Genomic DNA, 24,118 nt, shown 5'->3' with positions numbered 1-24,118 from the left:
CCCTGCACAAAAACAAATTCCCAATGAGAGCACAACAGCCTGGGGAGGAGCTCACCCATTAAAAAAGATCTGAGCCAGCTTGAAAAGCTCATGACCCAATTCCACGCTGGATGAACCGTGAAGCGCCTCCACACTTTGGATACTGCACTGTAGGTGCTTAGCTGCAGCTGACCAGTTAGCTGCAACCAAGAAAAACACAGAGTCTGTCCTGGACAAGTGATATGCTCAGCAGTTGAATGATATCCCCAAGCATAACCCTCCCCCCTCCAGCTCTCTCAGAGGCAGATGCACAAAGGTCCCGTTAAGGATCTGTTTGCGTTTCCAAATCGGTAAAACTTTACCGATTTAGAAACACAGAGGGATTCACAAAGAAAATCGCATGCAAATGAGCTGCTCGTTGCTTTTGCGATGCAGCTCATTTGCATGTGATATGGGGGAAACAAGTCGGTGAGCTGAGCATGCGCAGAATAGTCAATCGCTATGCCTGGCTGCTCTGCGCATGCTACAGACGACTCTCATACATGCAGACAAGCTGTGTGTATGATAGCAGTAGATTTACCCTTTTTTTGGGGCAAACACAAAAGCGCTTTTTTTTTTTGGATGGGCACATACCTCTGCTGCTCTCGGCTGTTCTGTGAAGAATCAGCAGCATCAGAGCTTGGTTCCACCCCCAGCTGTTCCTGCTGCTTCCTTCTACTGGCTGACTGACATCCTAGAACACCCATCTCCCTGAAGATGGACTCTCATTGGCTGGCTGCTATCCCAACTCCTCCTCCCTGCAGGACTTCCTTGATGACATCACTTTAGAGCTGTGAACTGATTGGATCTGAACTTCCTGGTGTCCCCCTCCAGTAGTGAGTAGGTGGGACATCCTAGGCTGATGCTGTCCAATTGGTTTAGCCTCTCTCTGTGGAGGGGGACATCAGAAAGTTCGGATCCAATCAGTTCACAGCTCTAAAGTGATGTCATCAGGGAAGCCCTGCATGGAGGAGTTGGGACAGCAGCCAGCCAATGAGAGTCCATCTTCAGGGAGATGGGCGTTCTAGGATGTCAGCCGGCCAATAGAAGGAAGCAGCAGGAACAGCTGGGGGGTGGAACCAAGCCCGTTTCCCACAGACGCTGTTTCTTTGATGGACCCTTGTCTTCCTTGCATTTTTGGTAAGTCACCATTACTTTTATGCTTTACATTTCGGTACTGACCCCCCCCTCCCAATTTCTTGCCAGTAAAATGCCATTTGAAAAACATATGGCACGGCTTTCATACATGCAAAGAAGCTGTGTATAAGCTGGTATACTATTTTTTTTGTGGTCCATCTTTCCTGCCTTTTTTCTTCCCTTCTCCTACTTGCAATAATGAAGAACCGGCAGGTCCACACCTCCCGTTAAAATTTTTTGACGGTAAAGGTGGGGACTGCTTTTGTGCATGGGATTGCATCGCATTCACATTATAATAGTAATTAGCTCATTTGCATTCCATTTTCGTTAGCTGCTACCGTGACAGGAAAATGGCTCGGAGAACCCTTTTGTGCATGTCCTGGTTTACTACTTGCGCACTAAACTGGATAGAACCAGTTTAAAAACCATGTTGCTGGCTCGTTAAGTTTAGTGCATCTGGCCCTCAGTGCTGAGACTGTTGCAGAAGCTACTTTAGCCCCTTCCTCTCTGGTGCTGGGAGACTCCTTTACAAGTTAAGAGCCCTTTCCCCTTCTAGTCCTGGAAGAGAAATCCATGGGCTAAGGCTGCTCCCTCTCCGATCTAGGAAATTCTTCATGAGCTTAGATCCTTTCCCCCTCTGATGCTGGAAGATTCCCTTATGGGTTAAATTTAGATCCCTCCTTCTGCTGGGAAACTCCACCATGAGCTAAACCCCCTCTCATTCTGATAATGGAAAACGCCCCATATATTAAGACTGCTCTCCCCCTGCATAAGTACATAAATATTGCCATACTTGGAAAGACCAAAGGTCCATCAAGCCCAGCATCCTGTTTCCAACAGTGGCCAATCCAGGTTGGGAGACCCCTCTCCCAATGGGCTAAAATTCCCTACCGCATGCAGCGTGTGCCTGTGCCAGGCAGTCCTCAATATGTGCCAGGACAGTGTGCTCTGGAGACAGAAAACTCCTTCCTTCACCCCGACAGTCTTCCAGCTGCAGAATGGCCTGCTCTGCAAAGGCAAACACACAAAGACGGCATTGTTCAACAAAGGAAGCTCTGCTTGAGATTAGTATAATTCAAAGAAATGGATTTCCGGCACTGCAAGTGACTGCTGTGTTTTCTATATTTCCTAGAAACAGAAAAGTCCTGAACATGTCTTTGTTCAACCTCACAAGTGTTGTGGAATTCTTTTTCCATGTGTTGCCTTAATTTCAGCTCATGTATCTTGTCTTGTCCTGCCTAATCCTTCTGGAGGCTGGGGCTTGCCTGTGTTCTGAATGTCTCAGAGCTTGTGCCTCGTCCTCTCTGTTTAGGTAAGAGCACAGGCATAAAGCTGGAATGTCCAATGATCTCTTCATAGAAAAGGGTTAAGCCACACCTTTGATTGAACCTCCAACAAAATCTTGTGAATGGGCAAACCAGTTGATTCTTTCGGGTTATCCAGATATTTCAAAGCTCCATGCAAACCATGACAAACATCAGTGTGCCACTGACCCAACAGAACAGAAAATACCTTCTGCAAAAACAGTGGATAAGAAACATCTTCCAGCAGCTCTTCTAACTGGCCAGCAGGAGAAGACAGAGAAAAGAAATCCACATCCTGATCTGCAGACAGCAACTCTGAAGAAAGGGTATGATACATACCTGTAGCAGTTGTTCTCCGAGGACAGCAGGCTGATTGTTCTCACGACTGGGTGACGTCCGCGGCAGCCCCCACCAACCGGAAAGAAGCTTCGCGGGACGGTCGGCACGCAGGGCACGCCCACCGCGCATGCGCGGCCGTCTTCCCGCCCGTGCGCGACCGCTCCCGCCAGTTGAATGACTAGCAAAAGATGAAACACACAACTCCAAAGGGGAGGAGGGAGGGTAGGTGAGAACAATCAGCCTGCTGTCCTCGGAGAACAACTGCTACAGGTATGTATCATACCCTTTCTCCGAGGACAAGCAGGCTGCTTGTTCTCACGACTGGGGTATCCCTAGCTCTCAGGCTCACTCAAAACAAGAACCCAGGTCAATGGAACCTCGCAACGGCGAGGAAACAACAGGAATTGACCTACGAAGAACAACTAACTGAGAGTGCAGCCTGACCAGAATAAATTCGGGTCCTGGAGGGTGGAGTTGGATTTACACCCCAAACAGATTCTGCAGCACCGACTGCCCGAACCGACTGTCGCGTCGGGTATCCTGCTGGAGGCAGTAATGTGATGTGAATGTGTGGACCGATGACCACGTCGCAGCCTTGCAAATCTCTTCAATAGTGGCTGACTTCAAGTGGGCCACTGACGCTGCCATGGCTCTGACACTATGAGCCGTGACATGACCCTCAAGAGTCAGCCCAGCCTGGGCGTAAGTGAAGGAAATGCAATCTGCTAGCCAATTGGAGATGGTGCGTTTCCCGACAGCGACCCCTAGCCTGTTAGGGTCGAAAGAAATAAACAATTGGGCGGACTGTCTGTTGGGCTGTGTCCGCTCCAAGTAGAAGGCCAATGCTCTCTTGCAGTCCAATGTGTGCAACTGACGTTCAGCAGGGCGGGTATGCGGCCTGGGGAAGAATGTTGGCAAGACAATTGACTGGTTAAGATGGAACTCCGACACCACCTTCGGCAGGAACTTTGGGTGAGTGCGGAGCACTACTCTGTTGTGATGAAATTTAGTATATGGAGCATGAGCTACTAGGGCTTGAAGCTCACTGACCCTACGAGCTGAAGTAACTGCCACCAAGAAAATGACCTTCCAGGTCAAGTACTTCAGATGACAGGTATTCAGTGGCTCAAAAGGAGGTTTCATCAGCTGGGTGAGGACGACGTTGAGATCCCATGACACAGTAGGAGGCTTGATAGGGGGCTTTGACAAAAGCAAGCCTCTCATGAATCGAACGACTAAAGGCTCTCCAGAGATGGCTTTACCTTCCACACGATAATGGTAAGCACTAATCGCACTAAGGTGATTCCTTACTGAGTTGGTCTTGAGGCCAGACTCTGATAAGTGCAGAAGGTATTCAAGCAGGTTCTGTGCAGGGCAAGAACGAGGTTCTAGGGCCTTGCTCTCACACCAAACGACAAACCTCCTCCACTTGAAAAAGTAACTCTTTTTAGTGGAATCCTTCCTAGAGGCAAGCAAGACCCGGGAGACACCCTCAGACAGACCCAACGCAGCGAAGTCTACGCCCTCAACATCCAGGCCGTGAGAGCCAGGGATTGAAGGTTGGGGTGCAGCAACGCTCCGTCGTTCTGCGAAATGAGAGTCGGAAAACACTCCAATCTCCACGGTTCTTCTGAGGACAACTCCAGAAGAAGAGGGAACCAGATCTGACGGGGCCAAAAGGGCGCTATCAGAATCATGGTGCCGCGGTCTTGCTTGAGCTTCAGTAAGGTCTTCCCCACCAAAGGTATGGGAGGATAAGCATACAGGAGGCCGGTCCCCCAATGAAGGAGAAAGGCATCTGACGCTAGCCTGCCGTGTGTCTGAAGTCTGGAACAGAACAGAGGCAGCTTGTGGTTGGTCTGAGAGGCGAAAAGATCCACCGAGGGGGTGCCCCACTCTCGGAAGATCTTGCGTACCACTCTGGAATGGAGCGACCACTCGTGCGGTTGCATGACTCTGCTCAGTCTGTCGGCCAGACTGTTGTTTACGCCTGCCAGGTACGTGGCTTGGAGAAGCATGCCGAACCGACACGCCCAACGCCACATACCGACGGCTTCCTGACACAGGGGGCGAGATCCGGTGCCCCCCTGCTTGTTGACGTAATACATTGCAACCTGATTGTCTGTCCGAATTTGGATAATTTGGCAGGACAGCCGATCTCTGAAAGCCTTCAGTGCGTTCCAGATCGCTCGGAGCTCCAGGAGGTTGATCTGCAGATCCTTTTCCTGGAGGGACCACAGACCCTGGGTGTGAAGCCCATCGACATGGGCTCCCCACCCCAGGCGAGATGCATCCGTCGTCAGCACTTTCGTGGGCTGCGGAATTTGGAATGGACGTCCCAGGGTCAAATTGGTCCGTATGGTCCACCAGAGCAGTGAAGTGCGGCAACTGGTGGAGAGGCGGATGACATCCTCTAGATTCCTGGTGGCTTGGAACCACTGGGAAGCTAGGGTCCATTGAGCAGATCTCATATGAAGACGAGCCATGGGAGTCACATGAACTGTGGAGGCCATATGACCCAGAAGTCTCAACATCTGCCGAGCTGTGATCTGCTGAGACGCTCTGGTCCGCGAAGCCAGGGCCAAGAGATTGGTGGCCCTCGCTTCGGGAAGGTAGGCCTGAGCCATCTGGGAATTCAGCAGCGCTCCTATGAATTCCAGAGACTGAGTTGGCTGGAGATGGGACTTTGGGTAATTTATCACAAACCCCAGCAGCTCCAGAAGTTGAATAGTGCACTGCATGGACCGGAGGGCTCCTGCCTCCGAGGTGTTCTTGACCAGCCAATCGTCGAGATAAGGGAACACGTGCACTCCCAGCTTGCGTAGGTAGGCCGCTACCACCACGAGGCACTTTGTAAACACTCGTGGGGCAGAGGCGAGCCCAAAGGGCAGCACACAATACTGAAAGTGCCGTGCGCCCAGGCGGAATCTGAGATACTGTCTGTGAGCTGGCAGTATCGGGATGTGAGTGTATGCGTCCTTTAAATCCAGGGAACATAGCCAATCGTTTTTCTGAATCATTGGCAGAAGGGTGCCCAAGGAAAGCATCCTGAACTTTTCTTTGACCAGGAATTTGTTCAGGCCTCTCAGGTCTAGGATGGGACGCATCCCCCCTGTTTTCTTTTCCACAAGGAAGTACCTGGAATAGAATCCCTGCCCTTCCTGCCCGGGTGGTACGGGCTCGACCGCATTGGCGCTGAGAAGGGCGGAGAGTTCCTCTGCAAGTACCTGCTTGTGATGGGAGCTGAAAGACTGAGCTCCCGGAGGACAATTTGGAGGCAGGGAGGCCAAATTCAGGGCGTATCCGTACCGCACTATTTGGAGAACCCACTGGTCGGAGGTTATGAGAGGCCACCTTTGGTGAAAAATTTTTAACCTCCCTCCGACCGGCAGGTCGTCCGGTACGGACACTTGTAGGGCGGCTATGTTCCCATGGATCCAGTCAAAAGCCCGTCCCCGGCTTTTGCTGTGGAGGCGCAGGGGGCTGCTTAGGCGCACGCTGTTGACGGGAACGAGCGCGCTGGGGCTGTCCCTGTGCCTGACGAGGCCTTCGGGCCGGCTGGTTGTACCTACGCTTCACAAAAGAATAGGGTGCAGCCTGCCGGGCCTGGGAAAAACGCCCGCCCGCGGGGGCGGGTGCTGAAGGCGCCCGGTGGGAGAGCTTGTCGAGAGCGGTTTCCCGCTGATGCAGTTGGTCAACCATCTGCTCGACCTTCTCGCCAAAAATATTATCCCCCCGGCAAGGGACGTCAGCCAGTCTCTGCTGGGTGCGGTTGTCCAGGTCAGAGGCACGCAGCCATGAGAGCCTGCGCATCACTATACCTTGGGCCGCAGCACGAGATGCCACGTCACAGGTGTCAAAAATCCCCCTGGACAGGAACTTTCTGCACGCCTTCAGCTGCCTGACCACCTCCTGATAAGGCCTGGACTGCTCCGGCGGGAGCTTATCGACCAGGTCCGCCAGCTGTTGCACATTGGTCCGCATGTGGATGCTCATATAGAGCAGGTAAGATTGGATGCGGGTCACGAGCATGGAGGATTGGTAGGCCTTCCTCCCAAATGAGTCCAGAGTGCGAGACTCCCGCCCCGGGGGCGCCGAGGCGGTATCCCTCGAACTCCGTGCCCTCTTGAGAGCAGAATCCACGACCGCTGAGTCATGGGGCAACTGGGGCCGCATGAGCTCTGGGTCAGAGTGGATCCTGTACTGGGACTCTGCTTTCTTGGGAATGGTGGGGTTAGTTAGTGGTCGCACCCAGTTCCGAAGCAGCGTCTCCTTCAGGACATTGTGCAGCGGTACCGTGGAGGACTCTCTAGGTGGTGATGGATAGTCGAGGACCTCGAGCATCTCGGCCCTCGGCTCTTCCACAGAGACCACGGGAAAGGGAATGCTTATAGACATATCCCGCACAAAGGAGGCAAAGGAGAGACTCTCAGGAGGTGAGAGCTTCCTCTCCGGTGACGGCGTGGGTTCCGAGGGAAGGCCCGTAGACTCCTCTGAGGAGAAATATCTCGGGTCTTCCTCTTCCCCCCACGAGTCCTCATCCTCGGTATCGGACATTAGCTCATGTAGCTGAGTCCGGTACCGGGCCCGGCTCGACGTCGAGGCACCGAGGCCTCGGTGTCGTCGAGCGGTGGACTCCCGCGCCGGCGGGGACGGAGCTCCCTCCATCGACGTCGACGGGGACTCCACCTGCGTGGCGGTCGAGACCGGCACCGCAAGCGGCGGCGGTGTCGACAGCCCCGGCGCCGGGCTAGAGCTCGCCGGCGCCACAGTCATCGGCGCCGGGGGCGCAAGCACCCCCGACGCCGGCACAGCCTGGCGCATCAGCCCTTCCAGGATCCCCGGAAGGATGGCTCTGAGGCACTCGTCCAGGCCCGCTGCCGGGAAAGGCGGTGGGGCCGGTAAGGGTGTCGGTGCCAGAAGCTGCTGGGGGCCAGGAGACGGCACCGAGGTGCCGGAACCCCGACGCGTCGGTACCTCCACCACCGACGGAGATCTCTCCTCTCTACGATGACGCTTCGGCGTCGACTCCCCTTCAGGGTGCACCGAGGGCTCCCGGTGACGGCGCTTCTTGTCCTTTTTCCGGTGCACGTCACCGGCGCCGGAGGGCATGGAGGAGGAGGAGGTCGATCCCCCTCGGTCTCGAGGTACCGGGTCCGACAGGGTTCGGTCCCGTGGCTCACGAGCTGAGGGAGTGACCGGGGCCGACAGCCCACGCGGCCTCTCAACCCCACTCTCACCGGCGGACCGGCGGGCCGACGGGACCTGTTCTCCTGGGGTCGCTGCCATCGGTGCCGATGTCTCGGGCATCGATACCGGTACCGAAGATCCGGCCTTCGATACCGATGCCGTCGAGGTCGACGTCGAGGGGCCGGCGCAAGTTCCAAAAAGACGGTCCCGCAGAACTTGCCTCGCAACCTGAGTCCGTTTCCGGAGACCGAGACACAGCGCACACGACTTGAGATTGTGCTCCGGCCCGAGGCACTGGAGGCACCAAGCGTGGGTGTCGGTCTGCGAGATCGGCCGGCCGCAGCGACCACACTTTTTAAATCCACTCGGGACCTTCGAGGACATCGACGGAAAAATCGCGTCGGCGAAGTCAAAGTCGGCAATGGTGGCTAAAATCACACCACGAAAAAACTAGCCGACCGAGCGGCCACTAGGCCGCAACGAGGCGTCCCCGCTGGAAGCGAGGGAAAAGGGGAGCGCGTGCTCCACACGCGCAGTCTTTTTTCTTTTTTTTTTGAACAGAAAAATACTAAAAGGAAATTAATTAAACGAAGCGCGATCCGCGTATACGCGATCGCAAGAATCCGGCGGCTGAAGTAGAGAGAGCGGCAAAGCACGACTCTCTCCAGGCGCGGAAAAAAAGGAACTGGCGGGAGCGGTCGCGCACGGGCGGGAAGACGGCCGCGCATGCGCGGTGGGCGTGCCCTGCGTGCCGACCGTCCCGCGAAGCTTCTTTCCGGTTGGTGGGGGCTGCCGCGGACGTCACCCAGTCGTGAGAACAAGCAGCCTGCTTGTCCTCCGAGAACATGAATCTTCATCCAAATTCACAAACACCATAGTTGGAGACTCGGAAGAACTGAACAGTTGGCATAGAGGAAGGTGAAAATCCAAGGCTGCACATCACTGCTGTAGAAATTCCTGCCACATGCAGTTGTTTTGTTAGCACAGGCCACAGACGTTGCAGTCTGATTTATGACATATGTCCAAGGGAGGACAGTTGAAAAAATAAAAATTATTGATTATTCTTCTTTATAATAGGTGTCAGTTTCTTTGTTTGCACTTATATAAGGTGTAAATAAACAATGCGAGGAAACAGGATGAGGCTGGGAGACACACCACAAGCTGCACCACACTGAGCATCATCTTGGCTGAGATTCAAAATCTAAACGTAGCACTCTGCGCTGCTTTGATGATCCCAAGGTGCTAAACTGCTGCGAAATGGCATCCTTGACCTTGCTGAGCCATGATGTTAATATGCAGAGACTGAAGACTGCACATTTTGCACTTTCCACAAGGGAGAGAGTGGCCTAATGAGACATTCTGGCACATTTTATGCAGTTTTGGACTGGATGGTCTTCGACCATTCATTTGACACACCAGTTATAAGTATCCAGCTTAGTCATCTTTCCTTTACACAGTAGACACCTCTTAAAACTCAGCTTAGACAACGATATGTTACCCGAAGATAAAGAGTGTGTGGGATAGAGGTATTGCTTGAATTGGTAGCTAGGGGACAAGATCCGACTAGGGTGATGACATCACCAACAGTGTAATTTTGGATCCTGGCTGTCCATGGAGAAAGGATAAAAACAGAAGCATACATAATTTTGTTTGATTTAACTGCTGGCTGAACTATCTGCAAACAGCCCATTGATCATCTGCTGTTTAACTTCCAGGTCCTATGAACATTTCTCCAAGGTTTGCAGGGGCATGTAGTGCACTGCCATCTAGTGGTAATTGTTTTTAAGACCTTACCTGTGTTGCCGGCAGTGAGTAGTTCTTGCGCTCTGCTCACTCGCAGCCGAATATCCTGAAGTCGGAACATCAGATGACTTCTGTCAGTAGTGAACCTGCAGGCTGCACAAGTACAGTGCAGCACATCCTTACCCTGTGGAAAACAGACTCTTTTCAGCTTCTTTCTGCATGTCAATATACATGTAAACTCAGCACATATATGCAAGTGTATAGTAGCATAACATAGTAAATGATGGCAGATAAAGACCTGTACGGTCCATCCGGTCTGCCCAACAAAATAAACTCATTTTACATGATATGCGATACTTTATATGTATACCCAAGTTTGATTTGTCCTTGCCATTCTCAGGGCACAGACGGTAGAAGTCTGCTCAGCACTCTTCTTGTACTAAAAGATCTGAAGTTAATGTCGAAGCCCCTTAAAATTTACACTCAAGCCCATCCCTATCTATTCAGTCACGATCAGGGCGTAGACTGCAGAAGTCTGCCCAGCACCGGCTTTGCTTCCCAATTACTGGCATCGCCACCCAATCTCTGCTAAGATTCAGTGGATCCATTCCTTCTAAACAGGATTCCTTTGTGTATATACTGTATGTCCAAACATATGGATACCGGGTGCTCATGCAGTGTGAATGCATGCTTGTAAAGCGTACATATTCAAGAAGACAGCTGCACCGCCATCACTTAGTATGTTATACACAGCTACTTACCTGCAGTGGAGCTCTGCAGTGAACACAGCAGAATGGTAGAGAGCATTTGACCTCTGATTCTTGCTGTTCAAGACAAGCACGGCACTGACAATCAAAGAAATACTGAGACCTGAGTAGCTGCAACCTCTCTTCTACCCTCATCCTGGAAAAATGTGGCCCTTCAAGGAAATATTGAAACAAAGCATTACAAGTGGGCCTCTGCATCTCCTTCCCCACATTATACCATGGTCCCTCCAGCACTGGCACAATGAGAAGGTGCCTAAAACAAATCAGATCTAGGAAAACAATTGTGTGGGGCAAAAAGAACCGATCCTGCAAGTGCTATTAACCCTCATGGTCTCAAACTGATAAATAAGGGTCTCCTCCGACCCACAGTTAGAATGGATGTTCCCAATTCTGTGCGTGGAATATCCTCTTTGAACCAGAGTCTGAAGGGAATCTCCCCAACCCTAAGCACAAGTGACCGCCCTCAAGTCAAAGCATGAGACACCATCTGACTGAATTCCTTCCCACCTGGAATAGAAAAGCCCCCTTCAATCCAGAGTCAGAAGGGATTTCCCTCAACCCTAAGCATGAGCAACCCCCTTTAATCTGATCAATGCTGAAGGGGTTGGAAATTGTGACAGTGCAAAACAGTGTAAAATTGCATCTGGGGCCTAAAAATCTAGGAGCCAATTATCAGTTAAGATGACCAAAACTAGCAGCTGTCAAGCAGGAAAGGGACCTGGGAGTAATTCTCTTATGTGATAGTAAAGGTGACTCCTGGGAGAATTCCGAGCCACAGCACATGGCAGAGTTCTGCACAGAAGCCAGGGAGGCAGCACAATTCACATGTTGCTCTCTGGGGGCTTTGAGGCCCACCTGCCTCTCTGCTGCAGTTGTTCTGCCCTCAGTGCACACTTCTCCACACTACCCCATCTTCTCCTCTAAAGGACATACCTGGAAGTTTGCAGCCTATTCCTAACTCCCCTGGCACTAACAGGCAGAAGTAGCAGTGTGGCTACATAATAGGCTGCTTCCTCCTCCTCTGCAGCCCAAGGCCAAGTGTTAAATTTGAAGCATGGGGTTCAATGGTGTCCCATGTGATTCAAATTCAGCAGTCAGAGCCAGGACAGCAGTAAAGAAAAAAAATGAATTTTCATGCAGCTGCTCTTCTCCACTTGTGCCAATTAGTATGGGGGTGGGGGTTAGGATTGGAGTAGGTCCTGGGTTTGTCCTTTATCAGAGGAGGATACGTGAGGGATTTAGAATGATAGCTATACATATGAATGTTGGAGACAGTTTTAAAAAGAGCTATGGTGGTGTGTGGGCTGAGGGGTGTTTGAGAGGTGGGATGGGGGTGAGAGAGATGGACCAAAAATCTACACATACATTCCCCATTCCCCTATATAAGATATGGAATACATATCTATGCTAAAAACATTTCCCCATCAGGTTTTGCACCAGCTCAGAGGCACATACAAATTTTAAAAAGAGCTAGTTTCACCCCCAGTTTTACACAAGGGATTAAAGCAGAAGTTCTCAACACAGTCCTCGGGACACACCTGCCAATCAGATTTTCAGGATATCCACAATGAATGTGCATGGGATAAATTTGTATGCATTACTCTGTGCAAATCTATGTCACGCATAGTTATTGTGGATATCCTGAAAATCCAACTGGCTAGGTGTGTCCTGAGGATTGGGTTGAGAACCCCTGGATTAAAGGGAGTAGTTCTCTTTAATCCCCCTCCCCTTTCTTTTTCCAAAGCTGAAAAAATGAGTAGCTTAATGGCTAGAGCAGTGGGTTAAGAACCAGGGGGACTGGGTTTGATTCCCATTGCAGATCCATGTGACTCTGAGCAAGTCACTTAACCCTCCAATGCCCAAGGGACAAACATCTTCCAGGGGCATTCACTCTCATCATTGGCACTGCCCCTCCTCCTTCTGGTTGTTTAGATTTTTTATATTATACTTTTCAACTTTTTTCTTTTTTGTACTTAAGTACAAAAAGAAAAATTTTGAAAAGTTTAAAAGTATAATATAAAAAATCTAAACAACCAAAAGGAGGAGGAGGAGCGGTGCCAATGTTGACAGTGAATGCCCCCAGAAGATGTAGGCAGATTGCTTAAAAAAAGGGGTGCACTGTTGAGGCTTCTTCAACCTCCAAAATATCCCCTCCTGGTTGTGTGTACGTATGTTAGAAGAGTGGTAAGTGCTAAAAGATTGTTAAATAAACCACTACAAGAAGAGGATTATCAGATTTATAGTACTATGTAATAAAACAGAATCCAGGTCATTTAGTAAATTATAGGCCCCACAAATACTGAAGTACTTAAGAGCAGGAGGCTGAGAAGGGCCCACAGAACACTTACATTTCTGGGCGTTGCCGCTGTATCTGGGTCTCTGTGTAACATACCGTAGCAGTGTGACACCTCCTGAGTTTCTTTGATTGGCTTCACGGCTCGAACTACAGCTGTTCGTCCTTGGAATGAAACACTAATGTTGGGGTCACAGGAATGGTTCATTAAACTGAGGACTGGGAAAAGTGCAGAAGCCACTCTCACCTGCTCTCTGCTTTCCACAACATGGCACCCGATCCCTAAAACAGAAGTCATGATTCAGTGCACAATCCCTAGTATACACTTCTGGACAGTGTATCATAGCTGTCCAGCATTTACACTAGTACACATGTGTAGGGTACAGTTGCCATGCACCTGTTGCTCGGATTATGTAGACTCCTTGGGTGTTACACTGCAGCTGCAACATGTGTCGGAGCATTGCAACTCCTAGATCGCTCAGCTCTGCAGACCACTCATCAGTGGTAGCTGCATTACATTGTTCAGCAGGCACTTTCTGTCCCTGCACAGCCGCCTCTAGACCTGCTTCTTGCAGCTTTCTGCAGATAGCAGCAGCAGTGAATCCACAAAGAAAGTGATGCTCTGGGGTCTGGTGCTCTGAGTGTGGCTGGAGGCTGAAGATAGCTCGGTATGAGCTGCGGTAAACGCCATCTGAATCACAGCCTGGGATGTGGCCTTCTGTCTTCCCAGGATGGTCCTCACTAGAATGTAGTGTTTCCCAAATCTCAACAAGATTCCTCCTCTCAGTCTCTTTAGGATCTCTATGATACTCCTGGACAAGACTGCTGACCTGTGTAAAACCAGCCACCAAGGTTGCACGCAGAGCCAGGTTGGCAAAAACGCCCAGAGTGAGGAGGACACTTCCCAGCACACATTCTGCCCAGTGGTAGTCCTGCCAGGCCTTGTCTTTACACTTGTAACTACAATAGATAGCATAGCTGCAGCCCTGGCAGGGCACAGGGGCAATGGCTTGTACTAGACACAAATGACAATGCCGTTCCTCATTCCCCACCTCTGTGTCCCAGTCCCTCTCTACATTGTATGCTGGGAGTGGCCTCTCTTCTGGAACAACAACACTTACAAAGGCCTCTTCTTTCACCAGCATCTCTCCTGGACTAATGTCCTCTGCAGCTACCAGATGGCGCCCTTTGGCGGAGCTAAGACATAAGCTGATGGCGGAGGAAGCAGTACAAATTCTGGGGTTCTGGCTACAGAGCACCAGGTCTTGTATTGGGTAGCCTGGGTTGTGTTTGGTCACCCTGCTGCTCTGGTGTTTTGTCTCAAGGGCTTTCAGATTCCCGATGTGCACGAGCACTGCCTGGCACTTGTTACTGGATAGGCTGTGCTGTGAGGCCAGTTTCTCTTCTAGCTCCCTGAGAACCTGGGCTGCCTCCTGAGGTCTCTGGAGCTGCAGCAGACACTCTGCCCTCCGCAGCAGGACTTTGTACACTAACTGCTCAGGGTAGCCACTGTCCAGAGCTCTTTCAATGTCCTCTAGACACACCTACAAAATAAGGAGAGACATGAGAGGGCTGCAACAGCCCATGCAATAATATTACTGAATGGACATGCAATCACATTTCATATGCTTAAAACATTACCTCTGTGCACTCTGACCATATATTACGTGGTAATTTTCAAACTATTATGGGTACTTTTTACCTGCTGCTTCTGCACCCAAGGAGCTGGGCACTCTATTCATCGAAAACAACAAAAAGGATCTATTTATTAACATGTGGTAACAGCAAAATTACTGTGCAGTATCTGCAAAGCCTCTGTGTTAACTTTTGAGGGTTCCAACATCTTTCCCCACAGTTAATGTGTAGCTCAGTGGTTCCCAAACCAGGTCCTGGAGGCACCCCAGCCAGTCAGGTTTTCAAGATACCCACAATGAATATTCATGAGAGATTTACATGCACTGTCTCCACTGCATGCAAATCTCTCATGAATATTCATTGTGGATATCCTGAAAACCTGACTGGCTGGGGTGTGTTTTAATTTCCCCCTCTTGGACCTCTTTCTGACTCCAGATCACACGGGGGACTAAAGATACCTATTTCACATAACAGGTTCTGTATGGTTTCTCCAACCTCCATTGTCACCCAATCACAAGGAGGTCTGCTCTGGGTTTGCATTAGGGGCTGTAATCGAATTCTAATTCCCATAACTACTGCTTTCTGTCTTCCTGGATCTAGGTATACTCTGGGCCATTTATGTTCCCAGATAATGCCTATTAAAATTCTGTCTAAGTTTCTCCAGAGAGTGAGTGTATGTGATTTGCCTTGTAAGCTAAATGTAAGGTAAAGAGAAGATAGAATAAAGACAGAGATAGGTTTAAATAGATAGATACATTTTATTTCTTACCCAAAGACAAGTCTTCAAGTTGATACAAATACAGACATCAGACTTTAATCAGGTACATTCAGCAGATAGATTCTGGGTACAACCGGACAGAGCTTCGCCGTCTGAGATAAGCGTTGGGGCGGATACCAAAGCTATGGCAAATTGTCCCCTCTTTTATACACAAACTCTCCATAGAAGTCAATGGTGAGATACCTAGCTCTCAATTTCTGAGATGATACTTTCCCATGCAGTCTTATCAGTATGTTTTGAGAAGCTTTGAGATAACAGTTCCACATCTGTCTGTGTCGCAATACTTTTAAGAACTCTGTATAACCTCTGTAGCCTTCTATACAAAACTAATAGACTCCATTTTGTTCATCTGATTTAAAGTGACAGTTGTACCAGTTTGTGTCAGGACTCATTGTTCAGACCTGTTTTTTTACAGATTCTGAAATATTAAATCATGTACTTGTTATTTGGCCTAGTCAGTACTTCTTCAGTTATTTTAGCTGTTAAAGGTATGTAAATTGACCCATCACTATTCCAGTGGATGGATCCCAAGCGGGGACACATATTAACTTACAGGAAAAGCAAGTCCTTGCGCAGCCAGTCATAGATTTTTAAACCTGGCTGGTATTTTTACAGCCTGAGTCCTAAAATCTGGCCTTCCCACCCTTCCGGTGGATCCAGTGAGGGTCTCTTGCTGTACTATAATTATACAGGTGCCTCCAGGACCAAGTTTGGGAACCACTGGTGTAAGACAGTTTCCTTACTGTAAGTTAACTACATTTCAGATAGGATAGCTTCATCTGTTTGAGACAGGCTGTCAGCGTACCAATCTCTTTTGCTCTTTAGCCTATCATTCTCTTCTACTCTTTCCCTGTCCTAATGATTATGGAGTTCCTTTCTTATTAAGGCCTTAATTTTTTAACTATATTGTACACCACCTTGTTTTTTTCCATAAAGAAAGGTAGTATGTAAAATATTAATGAACCATAATCTATTTAGAAGATGTTAACTGTTAACACACAATACTTTTGCGTTAACTGTAAAAGTGCAGTGCCCATCCTCCAAGCTAGTCATTAATTATTATTATCAGCATTTGTACAGCGCTACCAGACGCACGCAGCACTGAACACCTGATACAAAGAGACAGTCCCTGCCCAAAAGAGCTTACAATCATTAATGTGAAAATTAGCCTGTGTTACCAGTTAGTACAGTGCTCGCATTAACAGGTAATGCAACTTACACAGGTTTGAAAAAAAAAAAAGCAATCTAAGCATGTTGTTATCCCTTCCTCAACTTAATCACAGTCTTGGAACACCTCCTCAAAATAAACACTTTATACTTTTTGCTGCACTTAATGACTGCAATTTACACAAAATATTAAAATGACTTGCTACATATTGAAATTCCATTTTCTGAGGTAGTCTGATGGCTCAGAGGCAATGTGTGTTCGGAGGGGAGGGGAGAGAAGGTGGGCTGGCTAAGGTTGGGGAGGTGATAGAGGCTAAGGAGGGGCATTTCAGCTACTATCAATAATATAGGGGAGAAACTTAAAACAGCTCTGAATGAAGGTTCATTGTGCCATTGCCTAGTAGATGCTGTTTCCAAGCGAGCCAAAAGGAAACAAATAGGAGGAAGATTGCTTGGCCAAAAACATAATTTAAAAAAAGAAATAGAAATGTCCTTCACAGATGTGCCAGTTCTTGAAGTAAGAGTGGAGGAGTGGCCTAGTGGTTAGGGTGGTGGACTTTGGTCCTGGGGAACTGAGGAACTGCGTTTGATTCCCACTTCAGGCACAGGCAACTCCTTGTGACTCTGGGCAAGTCACTTAACCCTCCATTGTCCCAGGTACAAATAAGTACCTTTATATAATATGTAAGCCGCATTGAGCCTGCCATTGATCCTGTCTCACTTTGACCTCTGCCGCCAGCAAAAGGAGCTCTTCACCAGATCGCTCTCTCTCTCTCTCTCTCTATATATATATATATTTAGTGTTTTCTCTCTTTTGGTAGTGGTTTTAATTTAAGGTGAAGGGATTCTCTCTGGACTGATTACAGCAAGTTTAATCCTTCAGATACTGTTAGATTAATAAGAAAATCATTTCCCATGCCTCTTAATTTTCTTTTCCTGTTGAGATATCAGAATTCAGACAAACCCACAACAGACTCCGAGAACCAGATGCACAATGGTCCCGTTAAAGATCCGTCTGCGTTTCCAAATCGGTAAAAATTTACCGATTTAGAAACACAGAGGGATTCACAAAGAAAATCGCATGCAAATGAGATGCTCGTTGCTTTTGCAACCCAGCTCATTTGCATGCGATATGGGGGAAGCAAGTTGGTGAGCCGAGCATGCGCAGAACAGTCAATCACTATGCGTGGCTGCTCTGCGCATGCTACAGACGGCTCTCATACACGCAGCCAAGCTGCGTGTACGATAGCAGATTTACACTTTTTTTTTTTTGGCACACACAAAAGCAGTTTTTTTTGAATGGGCATACCTGTATTGCAGCTCCCTGCTTCCCGCTGATGAGAAAAAGTGGGAAAAACCTCTCCGCTCTTCTGTGAGGAATCAGAGGCATCAGGACTTGGTTCCACCCCCAGCTGTTCCTGCTGCTTCCTTCTATTGGCTGGCTGACATCCTAGAACGCACATCTCCCTGAAGATGGACTCTCATTGGCTGGTTGCTGTCCCAACTCCGCCTCCTTGCAGGACTTCCCTGATGACATCACTTTAGAGCTGTGAACTGATTGGATTCAAACTTCCTGGTGTCCTCCTCCAGTAGTGAGTGGGCAGGACATCCCAGGCTGATGCTGTCCAACTGGTTTAGCCCTCTCTGTGGAGGGGGACACCAGGAAGTTCAGATCCAATCAGTTCACAGCTCTAAAGTGATGTCATCAGGGAAGCCCTGCAGGGAGGAGGAGTTGGGACAGCAGCCAGCCAATGAGAGTCCATCTTCAGAGAGATGGGCGTTCTAGGATGTGAGCCGGTCAATAGAAGGAAGCAGCAGGAATAGCTGGGGGGGGGGGGGGGGGGGGGGGGGTGTAGAACCAAGCCCGTTTCCCACAGATGCTGTTTCTTTGATGGACCCTTGTCTTCCTTGCATTTTTGGTAAGTCACCATTACTTTTATGCTTTACATTTCGGTACTGACTCCCCCCCCTCCCAATTTCTTGCAAGTAAAATGCCATTTGAAAAAGAAACATATGGCACGGTTTCATACACGCAAAGAAGCTGCGTATAAGCTGGTATACTTTTTTTTTTGGTGCTCCCATCTTCCCTGCCTTTTTTCTCCCCTTCTTCTACTTGCGATAATGAAGAACTAGCAGGTCCACATCCCCATTAAAATTTCCACTGTAAAGGTAGGGACTGCTTTTGTGCATGGGAGTCAGAAACAGCAGTGCATTGCATCACATTCACATTATAATAGTAATTAGCTCATTTGCATTCCGTTTTCGTTAGCTGCTACCGTGACAGGAAAATGGCTTGGAGAACCCTTTTGTGCATGTCCTGGTTTACTACTTGTGTGCTAAACTGGCTAGAACCAGTTTAAAACCACATTGCTGGCTCGTTACGTTTAGTGCATCTGGCCCTGAAAAGATTAAGAAAGGCAAGAAAACAAGCATCTACCTCTGGATCCTAACAGAATGATGATGGGAAGTGGTGCTTGGACAAGCAAGGAACAAAGAAATTTATGAAGAATGCTACAAGAAATTAATCCTTTAGAGCAGTGGCGTAGCCAAGTGTGGGCCCAGGCCCACCTACTTTGGGCTCAGACCCACCCAGTAGCAGTACAACAATGATGTGGCTGGCAGGGATTCCCAAGCCCCACCAGCTGAAAATTCCCAACAACTGTCCCTTCTGCATACCCTGTAAAAAGCACATCTTTGCTTACGGCAATCAGCGACTGATACATATTACTCGCATTGGCCCCACAGCCTTCCCTCTGACATATTCCTGCCTATGTGAAAACAGGAGTTACATCAGTGGGAAGGGTGTGGGGCCAACATGAGCAGTGTGTATTAGTTGCTGCCGGTGAAAATCTGCTATTTAAAAGGTATGCGGGAGAGGGGGGATGTTTGAGAGACCATATGGCATGCAGGTGAGAGAAGGAGAGACCAAATCACCTGTGGGACGGGGAGGGGTTCTTCTACTCACCCATCTTGGGCCCAGGCCCACCCAAAATTGGATGTCTGGCTACGCCCCTGTTTTAGAGAGTTTTCTAGAATAGCTCAATGTTTGAGGCTGCCAGTGCTGTTTTAGCATTTGAGACAATATTTTGTATCTGAAGTAAATCTGTGTCAGAATAATCTCTGAAGGATGACATTATTCAGGAAAAAGAAAGGAGAACTAAGAGGGCTGATATTAAAAAAGCTGGCAAGTGGGTAACACGTGTGCATAAGTCTACTATTGAATGTATGTGTATAAAGTTATACACAAAACTTTATCCGCTTAAGACAGCCTTTCACCATGATCAGACTTATGCATATAACTTTATGCAGTGAGCACAGAATATTAACTGGAGCACAAATATTTGTTTCAGCTAGCCTTCTAGCTTCCTATCCTGTAGGTCTTTTACGGCAATGTCCCCTTCCACTGGCAAGATGTTCTTCTTAGTCACAGCTGTAACCAGGGAGCCCACTCTGGGAAGCTGCAATTTATCTTTCTCCTCTGGCACCAACAGGTACAGGCAAGCAGTAGCTCTTCACTCTCAGCTCCATGCCCGGTGAGACTTCTACTGTAATCAGGTCCTGAATGTCTGGATGCATTGGTAAAGTCTTAGAAGGACTTCTAAGCCCCCTCATGATTGATGAAGATGGAACTCCTGATGATGAAGCAGAAGGCTCCTCAAGGGAAAACACCACCATTGCTTCAGAAATAACAGTACTGAGCTCCTCTTTATGAAAAACCCTCCTCTAATGGTTCCTTCAATGATGGCTCCTCTAAATAGATGGAGGCCACATCAGATAGAGAGAGAAACAGAGAGAGCCATTACTGGAGGTCTAAACAAGATCTCCTAGGAGATGGAAGGGCAGTAAGGCGAGAAACTGAAGCACCTTACAGGAACATTGACTGTCCCTGCTTCAGTAAATAGGCCCGGTTTAAATACCACATAACTCCGTAGAAAACAAAGATCCCAATGCTCTTTCGGGCCCTGAGGCTGTAAAATGGTGGCTGTGCTCCGTGCACGATCAGCCAGAGGCTGCTTCTCACTGCCAGTTGGCCCCGACAAAATGGTGCCCATACCCATGCTCTCCTGCATCAAACTGTGCACTGGCCCTGCCAGCGAGCCCGAAGATCCTGGCATATTAGGATTCTGTGCCAAATCCGAAGATGTGCTGCCGCCGACTGTTTCCTCCGAGTTCTGCGGGATTCCCAGCTTGCATGTACTGCAACACCTCAATGCCGGCCAGTGGGTCCCACAGCAGGAACAAAGCTTAATTGCCTCCATGAGAGTCACCATTCACCCCGATTGCTACCAGTGCAGCACAAAGTGTCCCAAGCAAAGAGTCAGGATCTCCCCTGCACCAAGTAGAACTTGCAGCCCTCCAAGCAGGTCCGAGTCAAAAAATTTAGTTGGACTTACAACTGTCGGCTGCTCCCCCCAAGCTCTCAGTCTCCACAAATCTTACCACAGATGAAAAAGGTTCGATACTCTCTGTCCCACGCTCTCCAGAAAACCTCTTTCCGTTTTTTTTTTTTTAAGGTTGTTGTGCTGGAAAAGGAAAGCTCCACAACAAACAAGGGAGAGGTGAAGGGAGAGAAGAAGTAAATTCACAGGGCACCACAGACAAGGATTTCAAGACTTCCAGATATGACTCCGCATACTGAAGCCACCTGCAAAGCTCACTGGGGACCAGCTGACCAACTGGACCGGAGCAAATCAGTCAGAACCAGAGGCCAAAACGTGTGTCCATCCATCTGCTGGAGCTGGACTGGATGCCAAAAGAGAGTTGTCTCAGCTCAGTTCTCTATCTCCACCTGCTGGTTGATGGACACAATTATCCCAAAGGTTCTGGAATAGTGGGAAGCTATGTAATGGAAGTAGACATCAAGTTATGAAGATATAGTTTAGTTGCTGCAAGAGGCAGAAAATTCAAACTTCGAGTTTTGTGTTAACTATATAAGCCCTTTAGTGCACAACTGAAAGGAAAAGGAAAAAACATTTCCATTTGATGCAGTAAAATCAGCAAGCTATCATCGTGATGCACTAATTTCTCTATAAGTGCACGTTTTTAATGCAGTGCATGTGTTAAAATCCTTCAATGAAGCTCAATGCACATTTCTAACACACTGATTATTATATTGGCCCTTAGGTGGTAAGTACTTGCCTTGAATTATTACTGAAAAATTAACCCATGCTTCACAAACAGATTATTGCAATTCCCTTTATGTCTGCTTGCAGCAGAGGAAGCCAAGAATTATAACTGGTGCAGAATGTGGTAGCTCACTTACTCATAGGATGTAGCATGAAAGATCATATAACCGTGATCCACATGCAGCTGCAATGACTACCAGCTGCTTTAAGGGCCTCACAATCAAGTCCTTGAGAAGGCCCAAATTACACAAGGAATAGACTACAAAGTTTTGTTCTTTCCAGTTATCTGAAATCAAGCCAGGAATCTCTTATTGAAGTACCATCTCTGAAGGACGCAAGGTTGATAAAGACAAGAAATATAGCCTTTTTCATGCATTACACCCCACCTGCAGTAAGCACTCCCAAAGGAGGTATGGTGTAAGAGCAATCATTTACTGAGAACATGGCCTTCTGAAGTAGGAGAAGCAACTACGTTAGTTTAGGTTAATTATGAGACACAAAAAGAGGTAGCTGGTTGGCATTTATGACTGGTCACTAGCACTAATTAGTCATAACCTTACCGTTTCTTAATGGTCTTATATTTTAGAAGGTTGTATGTATCCCTAATTGATATTTTCTATATACTGCACGTCTCATCCTCTGTAATATATTTTATTGTAATAGAGAGATGTATTTTACTAGAGATACACCTATTAACGTGGAAAAGGTTTGTGTATGCTATGTTCTGGTAGAGAGGCAGGCTATAAATCTTTAAATAAACCAGCCATGACTTTGCTGTCACTGTGGGGCTTGTCTGGTATCATTCAACTGCATGTTTGTTGCAGAGCTCATATGACCTTAATCATGGCTGTGTTTTACTTATTTAGGGCCTCTTATCAAGCTGCACTAGCGGCTCCCGGTGCGGTAATGCCAACAAAGCCCATTCACTTTGAATGGGGCTCCACTGGTATTGCTGTGCGGCTTGATAAAAGAGGCCCTTGAAGATTTTTTTTAAAAATTATTTTTATAGAATTTTACATCAGTAATCAAGACAATCCTGATAAGACATTTTCCATACACACAGCAATATTATCACAAAATCAAAAGAAAACGAAAACAGACAACAATTAGGGGAGATCCAAGAGTAATATAAGCCAAGACAGTAGGAAACAAGAAGCCAGAAACAAGAAAAACTGGCTGCTAGATACACACAAAATTATTGGTCCCCAAACTCAGGTCACACCAGGTGTTCCTGAAGTGCCTGTTTTCCAACTCTGAATAAAGCTAAACAATTTAGAAGGTTCAAGCATCTCAAAGCTGAATTGTGCATTTAGAGGGAAACTGAAGAAAACTTTTGCCTCTAGGGGAAAGCACCTCCTCTCTCTAGAGGAACCACTTTCTTCTTTCATGGTCCTCTCCCCCCCACCCCCTCAAAACACATCTGAAAGATAAATAATTTAGAACAAAAATCCATTTAATGATTTGTTATACCATCCTAGTTAAAAATAGGTGGGTTATAAAGAAACATTACAGAAAAACATGATATGATACCTTCCTCATTCCCTCTGCTGCTTACAAGGCATTGCCATATATTTAGCTTCAGCAAGCTGAAGGGCTGATTCATTCTAAAGTGGTTTAAAAGGTTGAATTCATTAATTTCCCCTGGAATCATGGGGACCGCAGACTCGGACTTACCTGATATTGACCAAGGTGAAAAAGTGCAGCTGAACGATTGGCAAAGCAAACCGCAATCTCCTCGCTGCCAGTAGTGGCATGTGAGAGCGCCTGCAAAAATCCACAGTTAAAATCTTGAAGTAATAAATCCTGCTCCTGGCTTGTACTACAACCACCAAAAGTCCAAGGCACACAGCCTCCAAATATGTAACCTGCTAGAAATTCAAGTTTTTGTCATTACCTGTTTCTAGCAATCTAATACAAAAAAGGGGGTCCAAATCTCCCGTAAAAACGGAACCACAAAAAATGGCGGAAGATAAACCAAAACAAACCAGAAACAAAGGGAGTAAGATCGCCAGAAAAGTTTAATGGGACCCTACACGGTCCGTGTTTCGGCCAGCAGGCCTTCCTCAGGGGTCCTGAATCTGACGTTTACAGGTACACTTCCAAGATATTCATGAAACAGAAACAAAATACGTTAGACAGCATCAGCGTATTTTGTTTCTGTTTCATGAATATCTTGGAAGTGTACCTGTAAACGTCAGATTCAGGACCCCTGAGGAAGGCCTGCTGGCCGAAACACGGACCGTGTAGGGTCCCATTAAACTTTTCTGGCGATCTTACTCCCTTTGTTTCTGGTTTGTTTTGGTTTATCTTCTAGAAATCTAATTACACCATCTCCTACAGCAATTCATGGAGCCAGTTGTCCTCCATCATTCCCAACAGTACCTCCTGCCATCATTTCCAACTCGCAAAACAAATATAAAGCTTCAACAATAGGTAGACACACCAGATTCACCACTAAATTATTACAGAGGAAAAAGAACCTCAGACGTTGCAAGAACATTTTCCCAAAACCCATAACATAAAGGGTAAGAGAATTTTCACTTTAGCGACAGTGTAATCAATGGTCCATACATTTTCTTGTGTATGCTTAATTCAAAAGTCCTTTGTGATAGCACAATAGA

The 24,118-nt window shown here is 47.8% G+C and overlaps 1 protein-coding gene across 3 annotated transcripts in view; it reads right to left on the bottom strand.

Annotated features, from left to right (window-relative positions):
- Positions 1-24,118, bottom strand: part of SMYD4 (SET and MYND domain containing 4) — a 53,923-nt gene that overhangs the window by 21,318 nt on the left and 8,487 nt on the right. For all 3 annotated transcript variants that reach the window (XR_003939886.1, XM_030185639.1, XM_030185638.1), the window contains 7 exons: positions 23,172-23,261; positions 13,189-14,335; positions 12,891-13,073; positions 10,493-10,650; positions 9,783-9,915; positions 2,047-2,163; positions 56-179 (listed from right to left, as the gene is read on the bottom strand). Coding sequence is in view for 2 of the 3 variants with exons in the window: in XM_030185639.1 (XP_030041499.1) it covers positions 56-179; positions 2,047-2,163; positions 9,783-9,915; positions 10,493-10,650; positions 12,891-13,073; positions 13,189-14,335; positions 23,172-23,261 (1,952 nt within the window). In the remaining variant the exon portion in view is untranslated. The remainder of the gene's footprint in view (positions 1-55; positions 180-2,046; positions 2,164-9,782; positions 9,916-10,492; positions 10,651-12,890; positions 13,074-13,188; positions 14,336-23,171; positions 23,262-24,118) is intronic.

The sequence above is a fragment of the Microcaecilia unicolor genome, chromosome 13, assembly GCF_901765095.1.
Source record: "Microcaecilia unicolor chromosome 13, aMicUni1.1, whole genome shotgun sequence".
Taxonomy (NCBI): domain Eukaryota; kingdom Metazoa; phylum Chordata; class Amphibia; order Gymnophiona; family Siphonopidae; genus Microcaecilia; species Microcaecilia unicolor.
The sequence above is the reverse complement of the archived record's forward strand: the minus strand, read 5'-3'. Positions and strand labels throughout refer to the sequence as shown.